Raw genomic sequence first — 18,932 nt, 5'->3', positions numbered from 1 at the left:
AAGGTTAAAGCTCATGACTGATACATATGCTCAGAAAAGCGACACTTGAAAAAAGCATGTTTAGATGTTGCTGTCAAGACGCACAAACTAAATGAATGTAGAATAGCTAAAAATCTGCATCTGAACATGATGTTTTTAAAAGTCATGAATCCCCAGAGACAACTGAATCAATGCTAAGGAGACAAATATCCTTTAAGTGGAAAGAAATTTATGATTGTTTTCTGCACACTTGCAGTGTCCAAACATCAGGACACTGCAAGTTTTGGTTGGTGGAAGTGGATCTGCATTGTAGAGATGTATGTATAACTGAGGCATGCGCATAGCAAATATGTGCTTAATCTGATTAATACTGATTTACTGTCCACCAGACAGATTCGTTTTTACATGCGTTGCATTATGTGGTCACGTCAGAAGTTATGCAATGGAACAAGAGCAATAATTATCTATGAAGAGCCCCGCTTTGTATCGTTCTGCATTTTACAGACGTGAAGCAATATGACAAGAAAAAAACTGATTTACTGTTGACTGAGTAACATAAAGTATCAGTAAAGAGCTTGGACACACTTTTCTGTTGAATCTAATGGAAAAACATGTCCAGACTTTTGATTTGTTGTATAGATTATACATCAGGGAATAAATGACAGCTCATGAAAAGGCTAATACGGAGTGTACATGTGTACCGTGCTAATTTAAGCTCTAAACAAAAGAGATAGACGGTAGCATGCATGATTATCATTTTATTTCATTCGTAAGGTGAATAACTGATGGCTGAAGCCACTTCAGAAACACTTTGAGGTGCAATGCCAAATCTGGTGGCTAGCCACTGGTCCCAATACATGCATTTAATATATACAGGTCCTCAAATAAACATGCTTCTACCCAATCAGCTTTCAGTGATAAATCTCTAATTTAATGGGTTTTTTTTGTCTAAATACGGTCATGCACGGTGACAGAAAGACCAACATAGTACCTGCAGGATCAGAGTTTTAAAATAGCGGTCCACAGCTTGGAGGTTTCATCCAATAGATGATGTACAGTCTGTGATAATACTGCAGTCAGGTCAAAGTGTCAGACTTATACATAAGTCAGCTGAGGAGTTATTATTATTATATCAAAAGGCTAAACGATATAATCTCTGCAACAGTCAATCATCTGTGGATCAGTTTCTTTTATATTGTCTCTTTTTCCCCTCCCACAGGGATCTACCAAGTCCCTAACTTACACCAAACAGAGAAACACCTTGCCAAGGTAAAGTCATTCTAAACCATTTCTAAAGGTTTAATCTCTTACATACTGTAATGCCTGCTGGCTTTGCTTGTTTGGCTCTTCTCTGTTCTCTGCTCTAATCCGTGGCTTTTACACTTGTTGCTCAGACTTATGACCTTCTCCCCTTTGTTCTCAGTGGAAGGTTTAACGTCCTGCATGTGATGGAGCAAGTTGATCTGACATATATGTTACAAATAGTATCTAGTTTCTCTCTTTCCCACTCCTTCTCTCTGTCTCTGCTTTATTCCTCTGTCTATCCAGCCAGGAGTTTAATCAGACATGCTGAGCGACCACAGGCAATCTACTGGGACGCATAAAACCCTCAGATCTTTTATATATCCATATATACAAGACCAGTAAAGAGGAAATGCTTTTCACTGAATTCATTAAAGTCAATAAAGAAAACCCCATTTGAACAAATGATACAAAGAAAGGTTAGACTTGCTTATTTATTTATTGTAGAAAGAAATTGAGTCGCTCGGATTCACAGTTGTTTTGAAGGTGAAATTGGAGTCAGATGTTTTTTAGTCAATTACATGATAATCAGAGAAGGCGGGCGCCTTGTTTTATTTCAAGAACGGGGACCAGTTTGTGAATCATGGCAGAAACAAATGAGAGTTATGTAAACCTTAGAAAGAGATTTTGTCACTAATCAGGCTGGAAAAAAGTTTCCTGATCAGTTTCGAATCATCCACTCCGAATTCATTAATTCAACAAACAAAACAAGGAAGTTTAGTAAAAACATAATATTTATATATCTTATTAATGTACTGTTCTCTCTGGTTTGTCCCATGTTTTACCAGGAGTTTCAGTGTGGACCGTGTAATGGAGCGCCACTATGACTTTGACCTGACATACATCACAGAGAGGATCATCTCTGTCTTTTTCCCACCGAAGCTGGAAGAGCAGAGGTATCGACTCAACCTGAAAGAGGTGGCTGCCATGCTCAAGTCCAAACATCAGGACAAGTTTCTGGTGAGGCAACAGCAGCGCTGCTATGAAGAGATACTGCAGCTGTTCTCACCTGCTGTGTGTTTTATTTAAGGCATTTGACTTCCCTCCCAGCAGACAGTTAAACTCTGCTGCAGACGCTCGTTTCCCGACGGCGTTCGACATTTACACTTAAACCACAGAAGCTCACTTTCAGCAACCCACAAATAGCAGCCTTTGTGTTTGTGCGCCACATCTGTACTAGAATAACAGACATAACTTGAAACTTGGATATGAACACAAACTGGGGAAAAAAAAAAAAAATCTTCTTCTTTTTCAGCTCCTGAACCTTTCTGAACGACGACATGATATCACCCGACTGAATCCAAAGGTTAAAACATTTTCTTTTACGTCTCATCACGTCTCACTGACAATAAAGTTTAGAAGCTTTGATATTGTCTCCTCTGATCCCACAACGTTGTTCCCTTGTCTCCGTCCTCCGACAGGTTCATGACTTTGGCTGGCCCGACCTCCACGCCCCGCCCTTGGATAAGATCTGCGCCATATGTAAGGCCATGGAGAACTGGCTGACCTCTGACCCACAGCACGTGGTGGTCTTACACTGCAAGGTCAGAGTTCAGGGGGCCACCGGGCTTTGTCAGACAGACATCCCATTTTTTCCCAGGCTCTTAAACACACAGATGTGGCAGAAGTGCTGCAACACGGTTGCATCAAAGCTGGAATGACTGTTGAGTTGGTAGTTTTAACTAATGCGGTTTTCATATTTGTTACTGGTGCACTGACTTATAAGAAACTTCTATTATCTCATCATAACCAATGGAGATACCCATACTAATAAATTTCCCTTCATGTTAAACATGAATTGCAAACACTCCAGGAATGTAAATAATTTTACAACTGTCAGATTTATCTCCCCATTTTTAACAGCAGCCTTACTTGATGGCACCAAATAACATGCAAATCCCCTTCAACATGACACAAGCAGCTACACTACCACACAGAACAGCATTTTCACGACCATAAGGCGCACCGTACTAAAAGGCGCAGTCTCAGTTATGTGCGCCCTTTCTGTATTTAACACATACATAAGGCGCACCTGACCATAGGGCGTGGGTTTTATATACCGGTACAATCCACGCCCACATTTCCCCCTTTAACATTCTCAATGCACACAAGCATACAAGTATGCCTTTTTAAAAATAGAGCGGGAGCAAAACTGAGTTTGGTTGTGCTTTATTTAAGTATTGATTACAAAGTAATATTATTTTTTATTCATCAATCAATCATCAATAGGCGTGGGCATGGTAAAACACACGGATAAAACAAGCACACAAGTGTGCGTATTCAAAAATAGACCGGGACCAAAACTGAGTTTGGTACTCACATTTTTTTACCGGTAATCGTCATCAGTCAAACCCGTCAAAGTCCTCATCCTCTGTTTCTGAATTGAATAGCTGCACTAAATCTCCAGCAAACATGCGAGGTTCACTTTCTTCACTGTCAGAGTCACTTTCCGTGCCGTGCGGCTCCTCGGAAATGATGCCGGCTTTTGCGAAAGCGCGGACAGCAGTGCCAGCAGACACGTTAGCCCAAGCGTCTTTCCTCCAACTCGGGCCACCTTGCCTTATGTCCACGGAAACTCAGCTGCGTCTTCTTTACCTGTCGGAGCTCGTTTTCCATCTTCCTCCACTTGCGAACCATCGATTCATTAATCTTAAATTCTCTCTCGGCTGCTCGATTTCCACGTTGCTTGGCGTAGTTGATGGCCTTCAATTTAAACTGTGCTTCATAAACGTGTCTTTTTTGCCATTTTCAGGGTTGTTAGAAAAAGGTGTTCTGCACAACGCACATACCTGTTCTTTTATATGCAATCAACGCCCACACCTCACCCGTTAACGTTCGCATGGTGTTCTCTACTACGTCCGATTACTACAACAACAACACGCACACAAAGGGTGCGCCACACATTTTGAAGAAAATCTAAGACTTTTATGTGCGCCTTTTGGTCGTGAAAATACGGTAGTAGATGTTACATCGTTTTACTTCTGATCAGCTATTCAGTGGAGTCAGTAAATCCCAGGTGCTCAGGTGATCACACACGACCTAAAAGCGGTTGGCATCACTTACTTGATGTACTGTGCATAGTTTGACGGTACATCTACTGTTATATCTGTGGTTTGAGTTGCAGAGGATCTACGTGGACCTTGAAAAGCAGGTGACATCTCCCTACAGTCCTGACCTCACGGAACGCTATAATATATTTAACTTTTTCCATAAAATTCCTGGTGTATCTTGGATTAAAAAGATTGCATTCATTTGTTAGCTTTGTGTGTTTGTTGAGTTTTTACATTAAATATCACAAATATATTTTTATTGCTATATGAAACAATTTCACAGTAATCGCTTCTCTGGTAAGCGTAACAGACACTCGCAAAATTAATTTGTTGCATGTTATTAAGTGGATTAGCAACACCTTTGTTAATGTGGATAACTGTAAAAGGAAAAAAAGCAGTTTAATAAGACTTGGGAAGTTGCGATGTAGATCCAAATATAAGGCTTTCCCTAAACGCCCAACGTAGTTCAAACCCTGGTTATACCTCACTGGATGTACTGTCCAATCAAATGGCAATTATTGTGCTCACCGTGGCTCTTTCTGTCACTTTTTCTGTCATGCCTGAATGAAGTTGTGAGGAATAGAAAGTGAAATGTGGCCGGTGTCTGAAAGGCTGGACGCTGCCTCTTTAACAGATGAATGAAGCCAGTAGTGTTGCAAATCTCATGTCTGAAAATGGCTTTAGTGATTTATTCATAAAAACGTTTCTGAAGGGTAGAGTCAACTAAGTTAATTTAAGTGGTTTTGGTCTGGAGAATTGAAATGGTAAAACCAGACCACTTCTGTGGTCTGCCGACTTTCCAGAACATTCCGGCTGCAGGAAATTATTTGCAAGTGGATCACACCAAGGATGGGAATAAGCAAATTGTCAATAAGAAATCCTCCACTCAGCTCTGTATAATAAAGCGTAATGTGTTCTCTGTAAGTGGAAGGAGACTTCCTGCTTGTATCTTTAGAGGTCACATCAGGAATTTTCGAGCTGGAATGTCTTTGGAATGTGTCAGGAAATATGGCGCACCCGCTGTGAAAAACACACCACAGGGAGCTTTTTAATTTGAACTCCTCGACTTTTCTACATCTCTCCATGTCCCTGTATTGACTGTTCTCTGGGTCTTTCGGTTTCTCCTGTTGTGGCCTCGAGTTGGAACAACCACAGTCTCACAATCTGTGCAAAAACCAGCTGTCTTGGAATAAGCTACAGTGACTGTGGGTGAAATCACTCCATAATGATTTGTTCCCTTGCTGTTCTTTTTTCCTTCCTACAGGGCAACAAAGGTAAAACAGGCGTGATTATTGCAGCCTACATGCACTACAGCAAGATCTCTGCAGGGTGAGTGTGTGTCAGATATATCCAGAGCCACAAATGACATTTGTTGTTACACATGGATAGCATTAAAGGTTACTTAAGCTAAAGTGCAAAAAACATGTTTGATTTAAATAAAGTTGTTTAAATATACATATCCAGTTTCACTTAAAGCCATGACAACGTAAAACTATGGACTTATGTGGATAAAAATGATTTCTATGCAGACTTGGTTGATGATTAATTTGATAAATTATGCTGGCTGGATTCTGCACAGGAACAGTGGAAACTGGTTTGTCCTGTGGCCTATGCCAGCTGTATCCTCTCCATGTACTTTCTGGCATTGAAAGAGTCTGGTGCAGTTCCCATGATGGAAACTGTTAGCTCAAAGCACTTGTGTGTTTGTGTGTATATCTATGTGCAGGGCGGACCAGGCTCTCAGTACTCTTGCCATGAGGAAGTTCTGTGAAGATAAGGTGTCCTCTTCCCTACAACCGTCCCAAAACAGGTACAGGACATGGGATGGTGTGAAGGGGGAGCAAAAATGGTGCAGGGTGGAGGGGATGGGATGGCAGTGTGCATCCAAATCCACAGCTAAGGCTATTAAATTTGTAATAAAGAGAGAAAAGATGGTGCAGCATTAAGCTCATCATGCATATGAACGCTGGCTTCATGGTTATCTCATTTGTTTTGACAGATTTATTTTAGAAAGTGGAAAAATATAAAACAGGATTTTAGAAATAGTAAATTAATTAGACAAATATAAATAGAAAAGTAATCACAACTTCTATCGACTGCAAAGTAAAATCCACTTGAAATGAACTAACAACAAAACTGCTAGCAATATAGGCTAATATTGAAGGACAAGTTTATTATTGGTGTGCATCAAGTAAACATGCATTTATCAACAAACATAGTTGAAGGAAAGCTTTATTTCCTTTTGACCAGCAACCATTAATATCTTTTGTGTTTCAGTGCTAAAACTAAATGTAAAGCAATGTAATCGTAGCATGAAAGCAGAAGGGATTTAGCCAAGTTAGCATAAGCCTGTCCCTTTTGTTGTCATGGTAACCTAAGCTAACCATCAACAGTTTTAATAACAGTATTTACATTAACCAGAAGACCAGAGTATTTGTTTTACTTTTTATTTGCATATTCTGCTCATTAATGGCTTATTATGTCCTCCCAGTGAATACAGTTGTTAATGCTAAGCTAACATATATCTTTGCTGACAATATTCACTTTAATGCATTGCTTTTTTAATGAATATCATACTCTTGAAAGGAACCTTTAAGTAAAAATTATGCAGCAGCTTTGTTATGCATAGTTTGTTTTCCTGGAAAATGTGGATAGCCTCTCTGACCATTAAATTTCATATTAAATGGTAGTAATTGCCAGTCACATTACTAACCTTGTTTATAGGTTATTACAATCAAACTTCTATTCAATTTATAATACCTAACATAGCCCTGTTTATTACAGGCACTAATTTAATTTGATTTCTTGTAGTCAACATATGAAACTGTACGGATGGGAATATTAGATTGAGTCATTAATGACAAGAAAGGCCAAAACACGGACCTATCTTTTTTTTTTCTTATCTTCTAGGTATATCTATTACTTCGGAGGCCTTCTCTCTGGGACAATAAAGATGAACAGCAGCCCTCTGTTTCTCCACCAAGTTCTCATCCCATCACTCCCCAACTTTCAGAATGAAGGAGGTATATTTCTGAATTTTTTTCAGCCAAATTATAGAAAAAAATCATGACTTCTTGCTAAAAATGCATGTCTGGACAACCAAATCCAAGCGTGTCCACATAATAAAGACGCTCCATTGCTTTTATTTCTGCTTGATTGATGATAAGATATTATGGCTGCCATGAAAGTTTTATCAAACTAACATCTGCACAGTAGTTTGAGACCAGAAATTTAACTGTTTGAGAAAAAAATGTGCATTTTTCTTTGTGAAGGACGCATAAAATTATTAGTAAATTAACATCGGTCATAAAATATCAGTCAATTTTATGAATTTTATGGCAACTGAAATGTTCCTTCTATCTTTAATCTCTTATCCAGTCTATACTAAGTCTTTATATGCAGATAAAACCTATATGAGATGTGATGTTTGTCTTGGCGGGGTCCTCTGACAGGCTTCCCACTGGAATCGCAGCAGTGTTTTTGAATGCAGATGCTATAGATGGTTGCATTCACTCTCTACCCACACACATACTTTCCTGTTTATCTTCAATCTGATGATCAAGTCTACAAGGACGGGGTGGAAGTCAGCACATTCCTCCTTCTCTATGCTGATAGTGCTTACTATTTCTAAAGTCCTTTCTCCTTTCTCTAGGTTATTACCCGTTTTTAAAGATTTACCAGTCCATGCAGTTGGTCTACACTTCAGGCATATAGTGAGTTTGCCTTTCTAACTCATACTGTGGATAAGCAGGAGCGTATTTTCTTTCATAACTTGAGGTGTCAACATTTTCACTGTGTTATTAAATAAGAGGTAAAGTTGTTTTTCTTTTTCAGTCCTTTTATGTTAGTTGAATATATGGTCTGATTAGTTTTAATCAATCATTTATTCATATGATATAGCCATAAATAGTAATTCCATCCTTTTGGGTGTATGTGAGACCTATACAACAGTTAAAACAATGAAACTTGAACTCTCCTTTCATTAAAAGCTTGTTTGTTTACTCTTTATCGCCCATAGTGACCTTCAAGGGACTGGAGGCAGGCGACTGTGTGTGAACATCGAACCAGCACTGTTACTTAAGGGTGACATCATGGTGAGTCATATGGCAAGGAAATGACAAACACAAGACCCCAGACATGGGTGGGGGTAATTATGACGCCAACTATTATTTGAGAAAATAAATACAAGAATTAGAAAGAAAGAAATAAAAGAAAAACTGCAAAAGAATAGTCAAGTTCTTTTTTCTCATTTTGGGCTGGAAAAGAGCTCTGTCACTTTGTTAACAAGGAATCATAATTTGTCTGTCTTGTGCAGTCCACCATTTGTATATGTGTTGCTCAGTTTGGGAGTTTGAAGCCAAACATTTATGGCTTATACCTTCAATTATCCCACTTCCAATTCTAGCTGTCTCACTTCAGCTGCTCTCCGCTGCCCTCTACAGGTCAAATGCTACCACAGGCGAGCCCAGAGTGCCGACAGAGACACTGTGTTCAGGCTTCAGTTTCACACCTGCACCGTCCACGGATCCCAGCTTTGGTTTGGCAAAGGGGAACTGGATCAAGCTTGCACTGGTAAGTGTATTTAAGTGGAACAGTTTGAGTTTCAGAAACTACATGGAATTGCAGTGTGTAAAGTAAATGCTGCTTAAAGGAACTGTCTATTACAGGACATCTAGGTGTGTGCTAAATTAAAGGCTTAAATGGACATCCCCTTCATTTCCCTTTATTCATGAAACTTTGAAATCAAAACTCCCCCTTCACACCAGTTCACCGCTCAGCATTATTTCCATCAGTTTCCCACATCAAACAGATGTAAAGCTGACATGTTAGATCCACCTGTTGGACAGTGGAAAATTTTGGAGAAAACTTTTTTTTCCCCTGAAGTTTACAGATAAAGACTGAAATCAAAAGTGGAAGGAGAGGTCATTTGACGATTTCCAAAGTGAACACAAACAAGATTTCCAACATAAATGTAGTCCCACTGGGTCACACCAGAGCACACCTTTTTTTCCCTCCTCTAAATTAAGGAGTGATATTTTGAAATGTGTAATAGGGTGTCAGTGGTTCCGGTTAGGTAGAGCTGTTTGTCTTGTGACCTGATGGTCTGTGGTTTGAGTCCTGCTCCCCTACCCTCCTGCAGCCCTGAGTGGGACACCATTGTTCTCTGAGGCTCAAGCCCAGATATATGCAGAGGGTTGTGTCATAAAGGGCATCCGGTGTAAAACGTGCTAATTTAGCTGTGCGATGATTGGTGACCCCTTCAGAGGGACAAGCTAAAAGGGAAACAGCATTTTGAAATGTGGAAAATCAAGACGAGTAAACAAATCAGTGCTAAAATTGGATACTGAAGTTTAACATGTTCCTAAACATGCTTCATTTAGACAGCTGCATACTTTTAACAGCATTTTGTTCATCTTCATCTTCATCTTCATGCCGCTTATCCGGGGTCGGGTCCAGGGGGCATCCTGACCAGATGTTCATAATAGCAAAAATCTGTAGAACTATAGAACATTTGTCAATACTGTTAATATTACTATTTCTACTACTACTGGTGCAATAACACTAAAAAGAAGATTAAAAAACAAAAGTTGTCAAAAAAATTATTTGACAACTTTAAAGCAAATTTAGTATAACAGACAAAATAATGTGCGGTTGCAAACCATGAATAACACCAATGGGAGTGTTTGAGTCGTAAACAGAAACAGTTGGAGAGTAAAACAGTTTTCGTGATTTGTGCCTGGCATGCCGCCACACTGGGTTTGATACGGATCAACTGAGATGTGACGACTCGGTTAAAAAATATCCCATGAAGCATTTAAGAATTGCAGCCATTTTTATGTAAAATCTCCTCACATAAGGGGCTCAAATGTAAGTGGACAATTAACATTACCATAAATAATATGTTTATCATTAGTCTACCCTTATACAGTATAGAAAGCAAAAGACCAAAATGACCTTTTGAACTATTCATTGTTATTTAAGCATTCAGTAATGTGATCAATTATATCTAACTGTTCTATTCTCACTTATTACAATTCAGCTATGGTTATGGTTAAATATTGTCTTCATGTTATGACATAATAAAACAAAAGACTTGGCAGATACACCTGAACTCACCTCTGTGTGGACATGGCCTAATCACACTGACTGAGCAATCTAAACCTCCGGGAACCACTGTGTACTTTCACAGACCACCTTGCAGGTTCAGGGATCCCACGTTGGAAACCAGTGGATGAAACAATGCTTAGTTGGTAGTAAGGGATGTAAGGTGTGCCAAAATATCCCCACCAGCCTGAACCGTTGCTACAAGGCAGAATGGATTAATGCTTTCATGGTGTTTATGCCATAGTCTATGCCATAGAGACTCATAATGAATTTGCAATCTTGTAGCCTCTGTTAATACTTACAGGCATTTTCTCTTTTTAAGATAATTCTCTGTAAAACTTATTAAAACTTATCTTAAGACCCATTTTAATTCCTTGGCTTTTAACCCAGTGTGAGCCTTCTTCTGGTCAGTGTGATATGTTTCGGTTTTAATTTAGGTTTTATTGATTTAAATGACTATTTATTTATTTATCTTATTTTTTTATTCCTTGTATGGTCTATAGTTCTATTATGTTATTTATTTATCTCTTAATTGTTTTACTCAGCAGATGCTTTTATCCAAAGCGACTTACATCTGAGAGTGAGTACAACACAAGCAAGAAATCAAACAGTAGAGACATAGGAAGGTGCTGCATGTCCATTTGGATGCAGGTGTTGACCTTTAGTGCTACAGGCTTTTTTTCCACTCCACAATATTCTCTATTTTAAAAATACAAAGAATAAATACCACAATATTTGTTGCAAAAAACTGGGCTAAGTTCTCCAACTCTTCTGACAAATATAGTTAAACTAAGTGCAGAAATGCTGCTTTAAGAGCTGAGCCTTCAGCTTGTTCTTAAAAGTAAACAGGGACTCTGCAGAGCGGACAGAGTTCGACAGGTCGTTCCACCATCATGGCAAACAGAGGAAAAGAGGTTGCTCGTGATTTAATCCCACGTAGTGGTGGTAACATGAGGCGTCTTTCATTGGTAGAGCATAAATGTCAAGAGAGAGTGTAGCTCTGGATTAAGGAGTGGAGGTAGACAGGAGCTGTTTGAGTTATGGTTTTGTAAGCCAGAAGCAAAGCTTTGAATTTGATGTGTGCTGGGACACTATTCAATTCAACTTTACTTGTATAGCACTACTCCACAACAGTGTTATGTAAGGACAGCTTATGGACACATTAGTTCAATCAATTCAGAATAAAAAGTGTCGTTGAGGAAAATTTGTAGATTGCATTGAATCTTGACTTGAATCCAATCTCCTATCCTGAACATGCACGAGGGAACAGTGGCCAGAATTAAACTAATAAAAGAGGTTTTTATTACTTAATTTTGGAAGTCAAACAATGTATTCTTATAAAATAGTCAGTTAATCCAATTTTCACTCCACAAGGAGAAGATTTTATTGTTCCTTAAATGTCACTTTTGGTATTTTTACAGTAAATTGTCGTTCAGGCACAGTTTGTTAATCCCACGGGACGATAATGACCACTTACAACAAACTGACATAAACGCAGCTCTTTAAAATGGCATTGTGGGAATATATTCTCTGTGGTTTGGCCTCAAAATGTCGTGGTTGGACAAATCTTTAAATAATAGTGGTCTAATTTCCCCATACTGGATGTAATAACAGCTCCCCAGAGGAGAGTACAGTCAGAATGTCTCAAGGTAATGCTGAGAGAGTAAATGTTACATGATAAGAGGTTACACAATATTTATGTTTAGAATGAATATGGCCATTACTTCATTTCCTCTTCGGCTCATTTTCTATGAAATGACAGGTCATACTTTTGTAGAAGCAATGCGGGTTTTAATCCATAACAAGAGATGAAGATTTAAAAATATTTAAAAGTATATGATTATGGGATCATACATCTGTGGAAACCATCAGTAAATTAGATTTACTGTATTGGAGCTTTCTGGGGTTCCTATAAATCTTCATGAGATGAAGATAGATGTAGGGGCTTTAAATCTACAGTTGTGTACTTTTATGTTAATAAAATAATTGTCATGATGTTTGAGAATATTTACACACTCTGTTTTGTCCCCTTTCTTCTCCCCAGATGAGCGTTTTCCATCTGATGCTACGGTGGAGTTTATCTTCTCCTCTGGACCAGAGAGGATCAAAGGTTGGTTCCCCCAACTTCGGATACTAATCTGATTAAGTGTTTTGTTTGTGATCACTAAAGCCCCGATTCCATCAGCAAGTACATGTCAGGGATGGGACGCTTTTTTTTTATGGTAAAAACTGGGACCGGTACCTAATATCCACCCTACGTTTTTGCGACCTTTCTGTTGAGGCACCAATCTAACTTATCCCACCTGAAAGGGTGGAGCTTCACACACTGCAATTTGTTGATTGGCTAATAAAAAGACCACTTCCTATGCAACCTGGTGTAAAAAAAACAAAAACAAGAATGCCTCCTTGTTTCAAGCAACAGATTAAATCTTCATTAAAATAAATCACAAAACCATTCCAGGGACATCTGAGGATGAGGAACAAAGAACACAAACTGTTGGATGATCGGCATGCTCCTTCTTTGTTTCCGAGTCGTGTTTTGGTTTTACTTTAAGAAAGACGTCGTGCTGTGATGGTGTCATGCTACTACATAACAGAGGTGTCAATCGCTAACCGACCGTTACTCCACCTCTCACGTAAGGTTACAGTTAGCTGTGGGAACGCAACAAGATAACAGTTTGCAGGCCTTATCTGTCTCCTACCCATGCTGTCCCAACCTGCACCCGTTGGTGGAAACGTGCCTTAAGGGACAAAAAAAGATTAATCGATGAATGTTAAATTGTATGTATTAGCTTCCTCACAAACCATGTAAATCGAGGGAGGAAAGGAAAATTAAAAGTGTGTCTTTTCAGGCCGAGAGTACCAGAAGAACGACCCAGCTGTCACGGTTGACTACAACACTGCTGACCCCGTGGTTCGCTGGGACTCCTATGAGAACTTTAATCAGCGATATCAGGACAGCCTGGAAGGTAAGTGTCTGTCTTAGTGGATATAAGCAACATAAGCCTAAAATGGAGGAGGTAACTACTGGTTCCGTGCATGGCTCCAGTGTAAAACTGAGTTCTGCTTATTTTGTCTTAGATATTGCCCACACCAGAGGTCCCCTAGATGGCAGCCTGTACGCTCAGATAAAGAAGCGGCGAGGAGCCGGCTCCGGTTCTCTCACCTCAACCAATGGCAGCAGTCCAGGAGGAGTCCTTTCAGAGGATAGACATGGTCATCTTATCAGTCAGGGTTCAGACTCTGCCCTCTCTGCCCATTCCCTCCATTTGAACCAGTCATCTGTCCATGCCGACCACCAGGAGGAACCTGTTCGCCCACCTCCTCCAACCAGGCAGGAAAGGGAGGAGCTCGAACGACTTCTCGGAGGCATTGAGGGGAACGTAGATGGAGAGCGAGAGACCGCCATCCTGGATGATGGAGATTCATTGCCCTCAGAAAGAACCGGGACACTGAGGCTCAGTCGGTCGTGTTCTTGCCGGGACGGTTACAGGTCCCAGCGCTGTGCCGAGCCGGGCTGCGACCGCACCCTCCTCATGCCGAATGGCTACTGCCTCGATCGGGCGCCTGGCACCAACGGCCACCATGGGGCGACTCCTTCAGCTAGCCCCAATCCAGCTGCTCCTCCATCACACATGGATCTGTGCCAACACTACAGCCCCCACTCCCACCAGTCCCTCCCACCTCCAGATCTAGTGTGGGACCGCCAGAGCGGCCCAACTCACTACCTTCACCGCTCTTGCTCGGAGACCCCGTCATCTCGGCATATCTGTTCCTACCCATCCCCAGATCTCACCCCCCACTCTCACAACCATTCGCATCACCACCCCATGTCCCCCCCGAATCGCATCTGCTGCCGAGAAGACGACTATACGCCCTACCATCATCTTCCTCCACCTCACAGCCATCATCATACCCATCTGCACCACCCGAAGCCCTCCACCAGCCCAACTTACCATGATATAATGCTAATGGATGGTCTGCCGCCCCCTGGCTGTCCTTGCAGGGACTGCAGCATCAGAAGAGAAGATTCTGCGGCTTATCACAGCCTGAGGCTGGACCGTGGTGACGGCTTCCACTGGGACAGAGAGGCTGAGCTGCAGCAGAGGGAAGTGGGGCTCAGGAGAGCCAGGGATGCTGAGTTACCTAGAGGGTCAGAGCTCCACTGGGAGAGGGATCCTGGGTTGAGGCGAGGCAGAGATTTGTCCCTCCAATGGGAACGAGACAGGGAGGCTGAGCTGCAGTGGGAGAGAGACAGAGAGGCTGAATATTGGCACAGAAGAGCCACTGTAGCCACCTACGGCCCACAGGCGCACGATCTTCCAGCCTTCACCTTTGACCCTCTGCCAGCAGGTCATCCGGCTTATCCAGAGGCCTCAAGGTCCCACGCTCATTCCCACTTGGATCTGAAGTACAGCAGCAGCAGCAGTGGGTACCAAACCCCTCGTCAGGTGTGCCCCTGCTCACCGTATCAGCCCTCACCATCTGAAAGCAGGGGCTACGCCTCAGGTTACCAGTCCGAGTCCACATCCCCACTGCCTCCTGCTTCCTCCATGACAGGGCCCTGCAGCCACGGCAATGGGCCAGCAGACCACAACCACCACCACCATCCAGACTCACAGCAGTCATACAGCTCTGACTCTCATACTGGTGAGTCACGTTAAACAGAAACACTCGGTTGAACGTTTTCATTTAACGCGAAGCTTGAGGGAATTACTTTCCCATAATCAGCAACAGCACACTCCATAAGTTTGCGTTCAGAAGCACAGTCATCACACTTTGCCCACAGACTGCCTCTTGTTGCCTGCTGTCTTGTCTGGGTTTATACACAGTGCTTACATAAGGATCATGCAGGCACGTGTGAATTCAGCTGATGCAGTTTGCTGAGGTAACTTCTTGTTTTGTCGATGTTTTCTGTTGTTTTCTCAGACGGCCTTCGTAGCTCTGGCGAAAGCGTGGGCTGGAGGGATCACATAACTCATGGCTCCTTCAAGCGGGTCCACAGAGACGGTCATGTTGCCTGCTCCACGCCATCGGACATGTCTGGACCGTCCACTCCTGTCCACACCAGCAGTCCTCTATGCACACAGGAAAGGTATTCCATATTTAAGAGCGGTTTTTCTCTGCCAAGAAACAAGTTTGCCAGAGCCTGTTGCTGTGATTTAGAATTCATCAGCACCTGATATTAACTGGGATCAGGGATGCACCGATCCACTTTTTGGAGTTCCGATCCAATACCGATATCTGAAACTTGAATATCTGCAGATACCGATATGAACCGATACCAGATCTGTTTATGTGAACATTATTGTGACTATAGTTATTATTGCTGTTATAACTGTGTAAGATTTCATTAGGTTGTAATAAATGACCCATCCTTTCTGAAGTTACCTCACCAGTACAAATTACAGATCTAACAATTTCAACAAGTTTTATTTTGATTTGGCACATTTTACCTAAATACAACTATAAATGTGTGGTTTTGAAACAAAGATCTGGCTTTTAGTGGAACAAAAAATGTCACTTTTTAACATTCAAGGCATTTATTTCTTTTAAAACATGTCAGAAGCATGTCATCAGACACATCTGCGCTAGCTTGACTAGTGTGGTATCTATCGAAGAGTATTAGGGCCACTGAATTAAAAAAAAATTGTGAAATAGTCAGAATTCTGACTTTTTTCTCAGAATTTCGACTTTTTTCTCAGAATTCTGACTTTAATCTTAGAAGTTTAACTACAAGTTAAGACTACAAGTTTTAACGCCTGGGTTTTCAGTAGTTGTGTTTCATTCTTTTGCAAAATGAAAGCAACATTTTTCACTTTTGACAAAATTAATCTACGATTTGCAGGTGTTTCCATTGAACTGTGTATAGTGTGTATGCCTCAGTTCAAAATTGTCAGAATTGCTGCTTATGCAAGGCAACCACGCAGCGTTATTTTGCGCTGCGTGGCTACTCAAAATTCTGACTCTAATCTCAGAATTCTGAGAATAAAGTCAGAATTCACAGAATTCTTATTTTTTATTCTGTGGCCCTAATTACACTTTAATAATACTAAGTCCGAGTACACGCGCTTCGTATTGAGCAGATACTGGTATCGGTCCATCCCCAACAATGATACAACATCAGGATAATAACGTGAAAGCTTTAGACTGTGTAACTCCACAAGCATTGTAGTTGTTTGTATTCACTGATTTAATGATCTAAAAGGAGCAAGGTCACTTTTGAGGTGAAGAAAAACAATTCAATGAATAAGTGTCCCTCGTTGCTTTTATTCTCTTTGTTTAGAGAAAAAAAGGAGTTTTAAGGATTTTTTTTTTAAGGAATCTGATTAGACATCATTTGAGCATGAAATCTGATTATTACATAATCCTGACCACCTGATTCTATTCAGACTGCTTTTGATTCAGTTGCACTTGCACATGCAATAAACATGTGTTTCTGTCTCCATGGTAATGACATCATTGTCTGTTAAAGTCCCAGTCCAGGAGGAAGAGAATATGAGATCCGTACCACAGACATCATTGGCAACGACTATGAGGCTTCCCAGCCGCAGGATGGACACTATAGTGGTAATCATATTATCCAGGATCCACCGGGAAGTCCTAAAAGCAGCACTGAGAAGTCATCAAATCCACTCAAAGATACACCGTCACACACAGGAGCTCCTCTTCAGGCAGACTCCTCCAACCACTGCACAGCGCCAACTGACCCGTCCGTCAGCATTACCCAATGCAGCCCAGAACCACCGCTCACGTCTTCCTCTGATTCCACAACAGCAACGACATCAAACCAGGAACGCTGCCAGGCTCCCTCTTCGCCAGTTCATGCCTCCCCTGCTGCAGATATGCACCCCGAACGTGGCTCTCTGAAGACCCTCGCTCCATCAGAAGCTGCTGCTCTGCCATCCACCGTGGTGCAGGAGGTAACCCAGCCTCAGAGCCAGACCCAAACCCAAGCCAATGGTTCTGCAGGACTGACTGCAGCACAGGTCAATGGATCTTCTCCAACGATGAAACCTCACCCAGAACCCTCCAAACCCGCCATCTCCAGCGCTGCATCTTCTCCTCCGCCTTCATCCCCGCAGCCTGTTTCCAGCAGCATGGAGGGCTCCCCCGTCTCTGACGCCCCGGTCCCTGGTTTCGCCACGCTGGGAAGAAGGTTGATGTTGAGTGGATCAGACCCCCACCACCCAAATCACATGCAGCACTATGCACCCCCGCATCACCACTACCCATCCATGGAGCACAGTGTCGCTCTGGAAACTAGCAAGAGGCACTTCTATTCCAGTCACATCCCACAACACCACCCAGCCCCCTACAGCAACTATTCCACCATCTCCATCCCCCTCCCTCACCCACAGCCACCTCTGCCAGAGAAGAGGCATCAGTCCACTCAGTCGGGATCTCCCAGCGACGGGGGGAGGCCAGCCGTCGGCCATGTGCCTCCATCCAACAACACCACCACCCAGCATCAGCATCATGTCACGTTTTCTCCCACTGTGGGGGAAATTGCTCCCCCTGCAGACCAAAACGATGAAGTAGGACCTGTGGCGCCTGAGACTGCAAACAGGGTCAGCGTAAAGTTTGTCCAGGACAGTTCCAGGTTCTGGTACAAACCAGGCCTCTCTAGAGAGCAAGGTAAGCCCCTTTCCGCTCCGTCTACGTGGAACTCTTTGCAGAGAGACTGGAAAATCTTGCAACTCACTTCTTTTAACGGTTTCAAGTCCAGAGTGAGAGATTTTGAAATGTCCTCCTTTAGTTGTAATTGCTTTTAATTATTTGTTCTGTTGAAGTGGTAACATGTAAATTGCCTGTAAGTCTTGCTGCCTCTTGGCCAGGACTCCCTTGAGAAAGAGGTTCTTAACCACAATGGGACTTTCCTGGTGAAAGAAAGGTTAAATAAACATAAAAATTTATTACCTCACGTATTTTCTTTTTCTGAATAGAAACAATACATGTCAATGTAAATGATCACATTTTTACAGCAATAAAGCAACCAGATTTAACGTTCCTAACACTTAGTTGTGCCTGCTTGTAGCAATTGCAGCTCTGAAGGAAAGAGAGCCGGGAACCTTCCTGATCAGGGACAGTAACTCTTTCCAGGGGGCCTACGGCTTGGCCCTGAAGGTCGCCACACCTCCTCCCAATGTCAACACCCACAATGGCAAGGGTAAATTTTTTTATGTATATTCCATTTTCCTGTCACAAATCACTCTCTCAGATTCATTCATTCATTCATTGTCAGTGCCGCTCAGTCCTATTAAGGGTTACAGGAAGCTGGAGCCTTTCCCAGCAGTCATTGGCGAAAGGCAGGGTGCACCCTGGACAGGTTGCCAGTCCTTCACAGAGAGACAAACAACCACTCACGCTCACTCCTAAAGACAATTTAGATTAGCCAATTAACCTAACATGCATGTCTTAAGACGCTGGGAGGAAGCCGGAGTACCCCGGAGCGAACCCACTATCACATGCAAACTCTCTCAGATGTTACTGATA

The 18,932-nt window shown here is 41.9% G+C and overlaps 1 protein-coding gene across 4 annotated transcripts in view; it reads left to right on the top strand.

Annotated features, from left to right (window-relative positions):
• tns2a (tensin 2a) overlaps nucleotides 1-18,932 on the top strand; it is a 63,891-nt gene that overhangs the window by 37,637 nt on the left and 7,322 nt on the right. For all 4 annotated transcript variants that reach the window (XM_079239123.1, XM_079239122.1, XM_079239121.1 and 1 more), the window contains 16 exons: nucleotides 1,199-1,248; nucleotides 2,070-2,241; nucleotides 2,537-2,587; nucleotides 2,703-2,825; nucleotides 5,596-5,660; nucleotides 6,058-6,141; nucleotides 7,242-7,354; nucleotides 7,984-8,044; nucleotides 8,350-8,425; nucleotides 8,774-8,903; nucleotides 12,481-12,546; nucleotides 13,289-13,405; nucleotides 13,518-15,086; nucleotides 15,366-15,531; nucleotides 16,912-18,074; nucleotides 18,475-18,606. In XM_079239123.1, the coding sequence (XP_079095249.1) occupies nucleotides 1,199-1,248; nucleotides 2,070-2,241; nucleotides 2,537-2,587; nucleotides 2,703-2,825; nucleotides 5,596-5,660; nucleotides 6,058-6,141; nucleotides 7,242-7,354; nucleotides 7,984-8,044; nucleotides 8,350-8,425; nucleotides 8,774-8,903; nucleotides 12,481-12,546; nucleotides 13,289-13,405; nucleotides 13,518-15,086; nucleotides 15,366-15,531; nucleotides 16,912-18,074; nucleotides 18,475-18,606 (4,138 nt within the window). The remainder of the gene's footprint in view (nucleotides 1-1,198; nucleotides 1,249-2,069; nucleotides 2,242-2,536; nucleotides 2,588-2,702; nucleotides 2,826-5,595; nucleotides 5,661-6,057; nucleotides 6,142-7,241; nucleotides 7,355-7,983; nucleotides 8,045-8,349; nucleotides 8,426-8,773; nucleotides 8,904-12,480; nucleotides 12,547-13,288; nucleotides 13,406-13,517; nucleotides 15,087-15,365; nucleotides 15,532-16,911; nucleotides 18,075-18,474; nucleotides 18,607-18,932) is intronic.

This window comes from Telmatherina bonti, assembly GCF_933228915.1.
Source record: "Telmatherina bonti genome assembly, chromosome: 4".
NCBI lineage: Eukaryota > Metazoa > Chordata > Actinopteri > Atheriniformes > Telmatherinidae > Telmatherina > Telmatherina bonti.
Note: the sequence above shows the minus strand (reverse complement) of the source record. Positions and strands in the feature narration are given on the sequence as shown.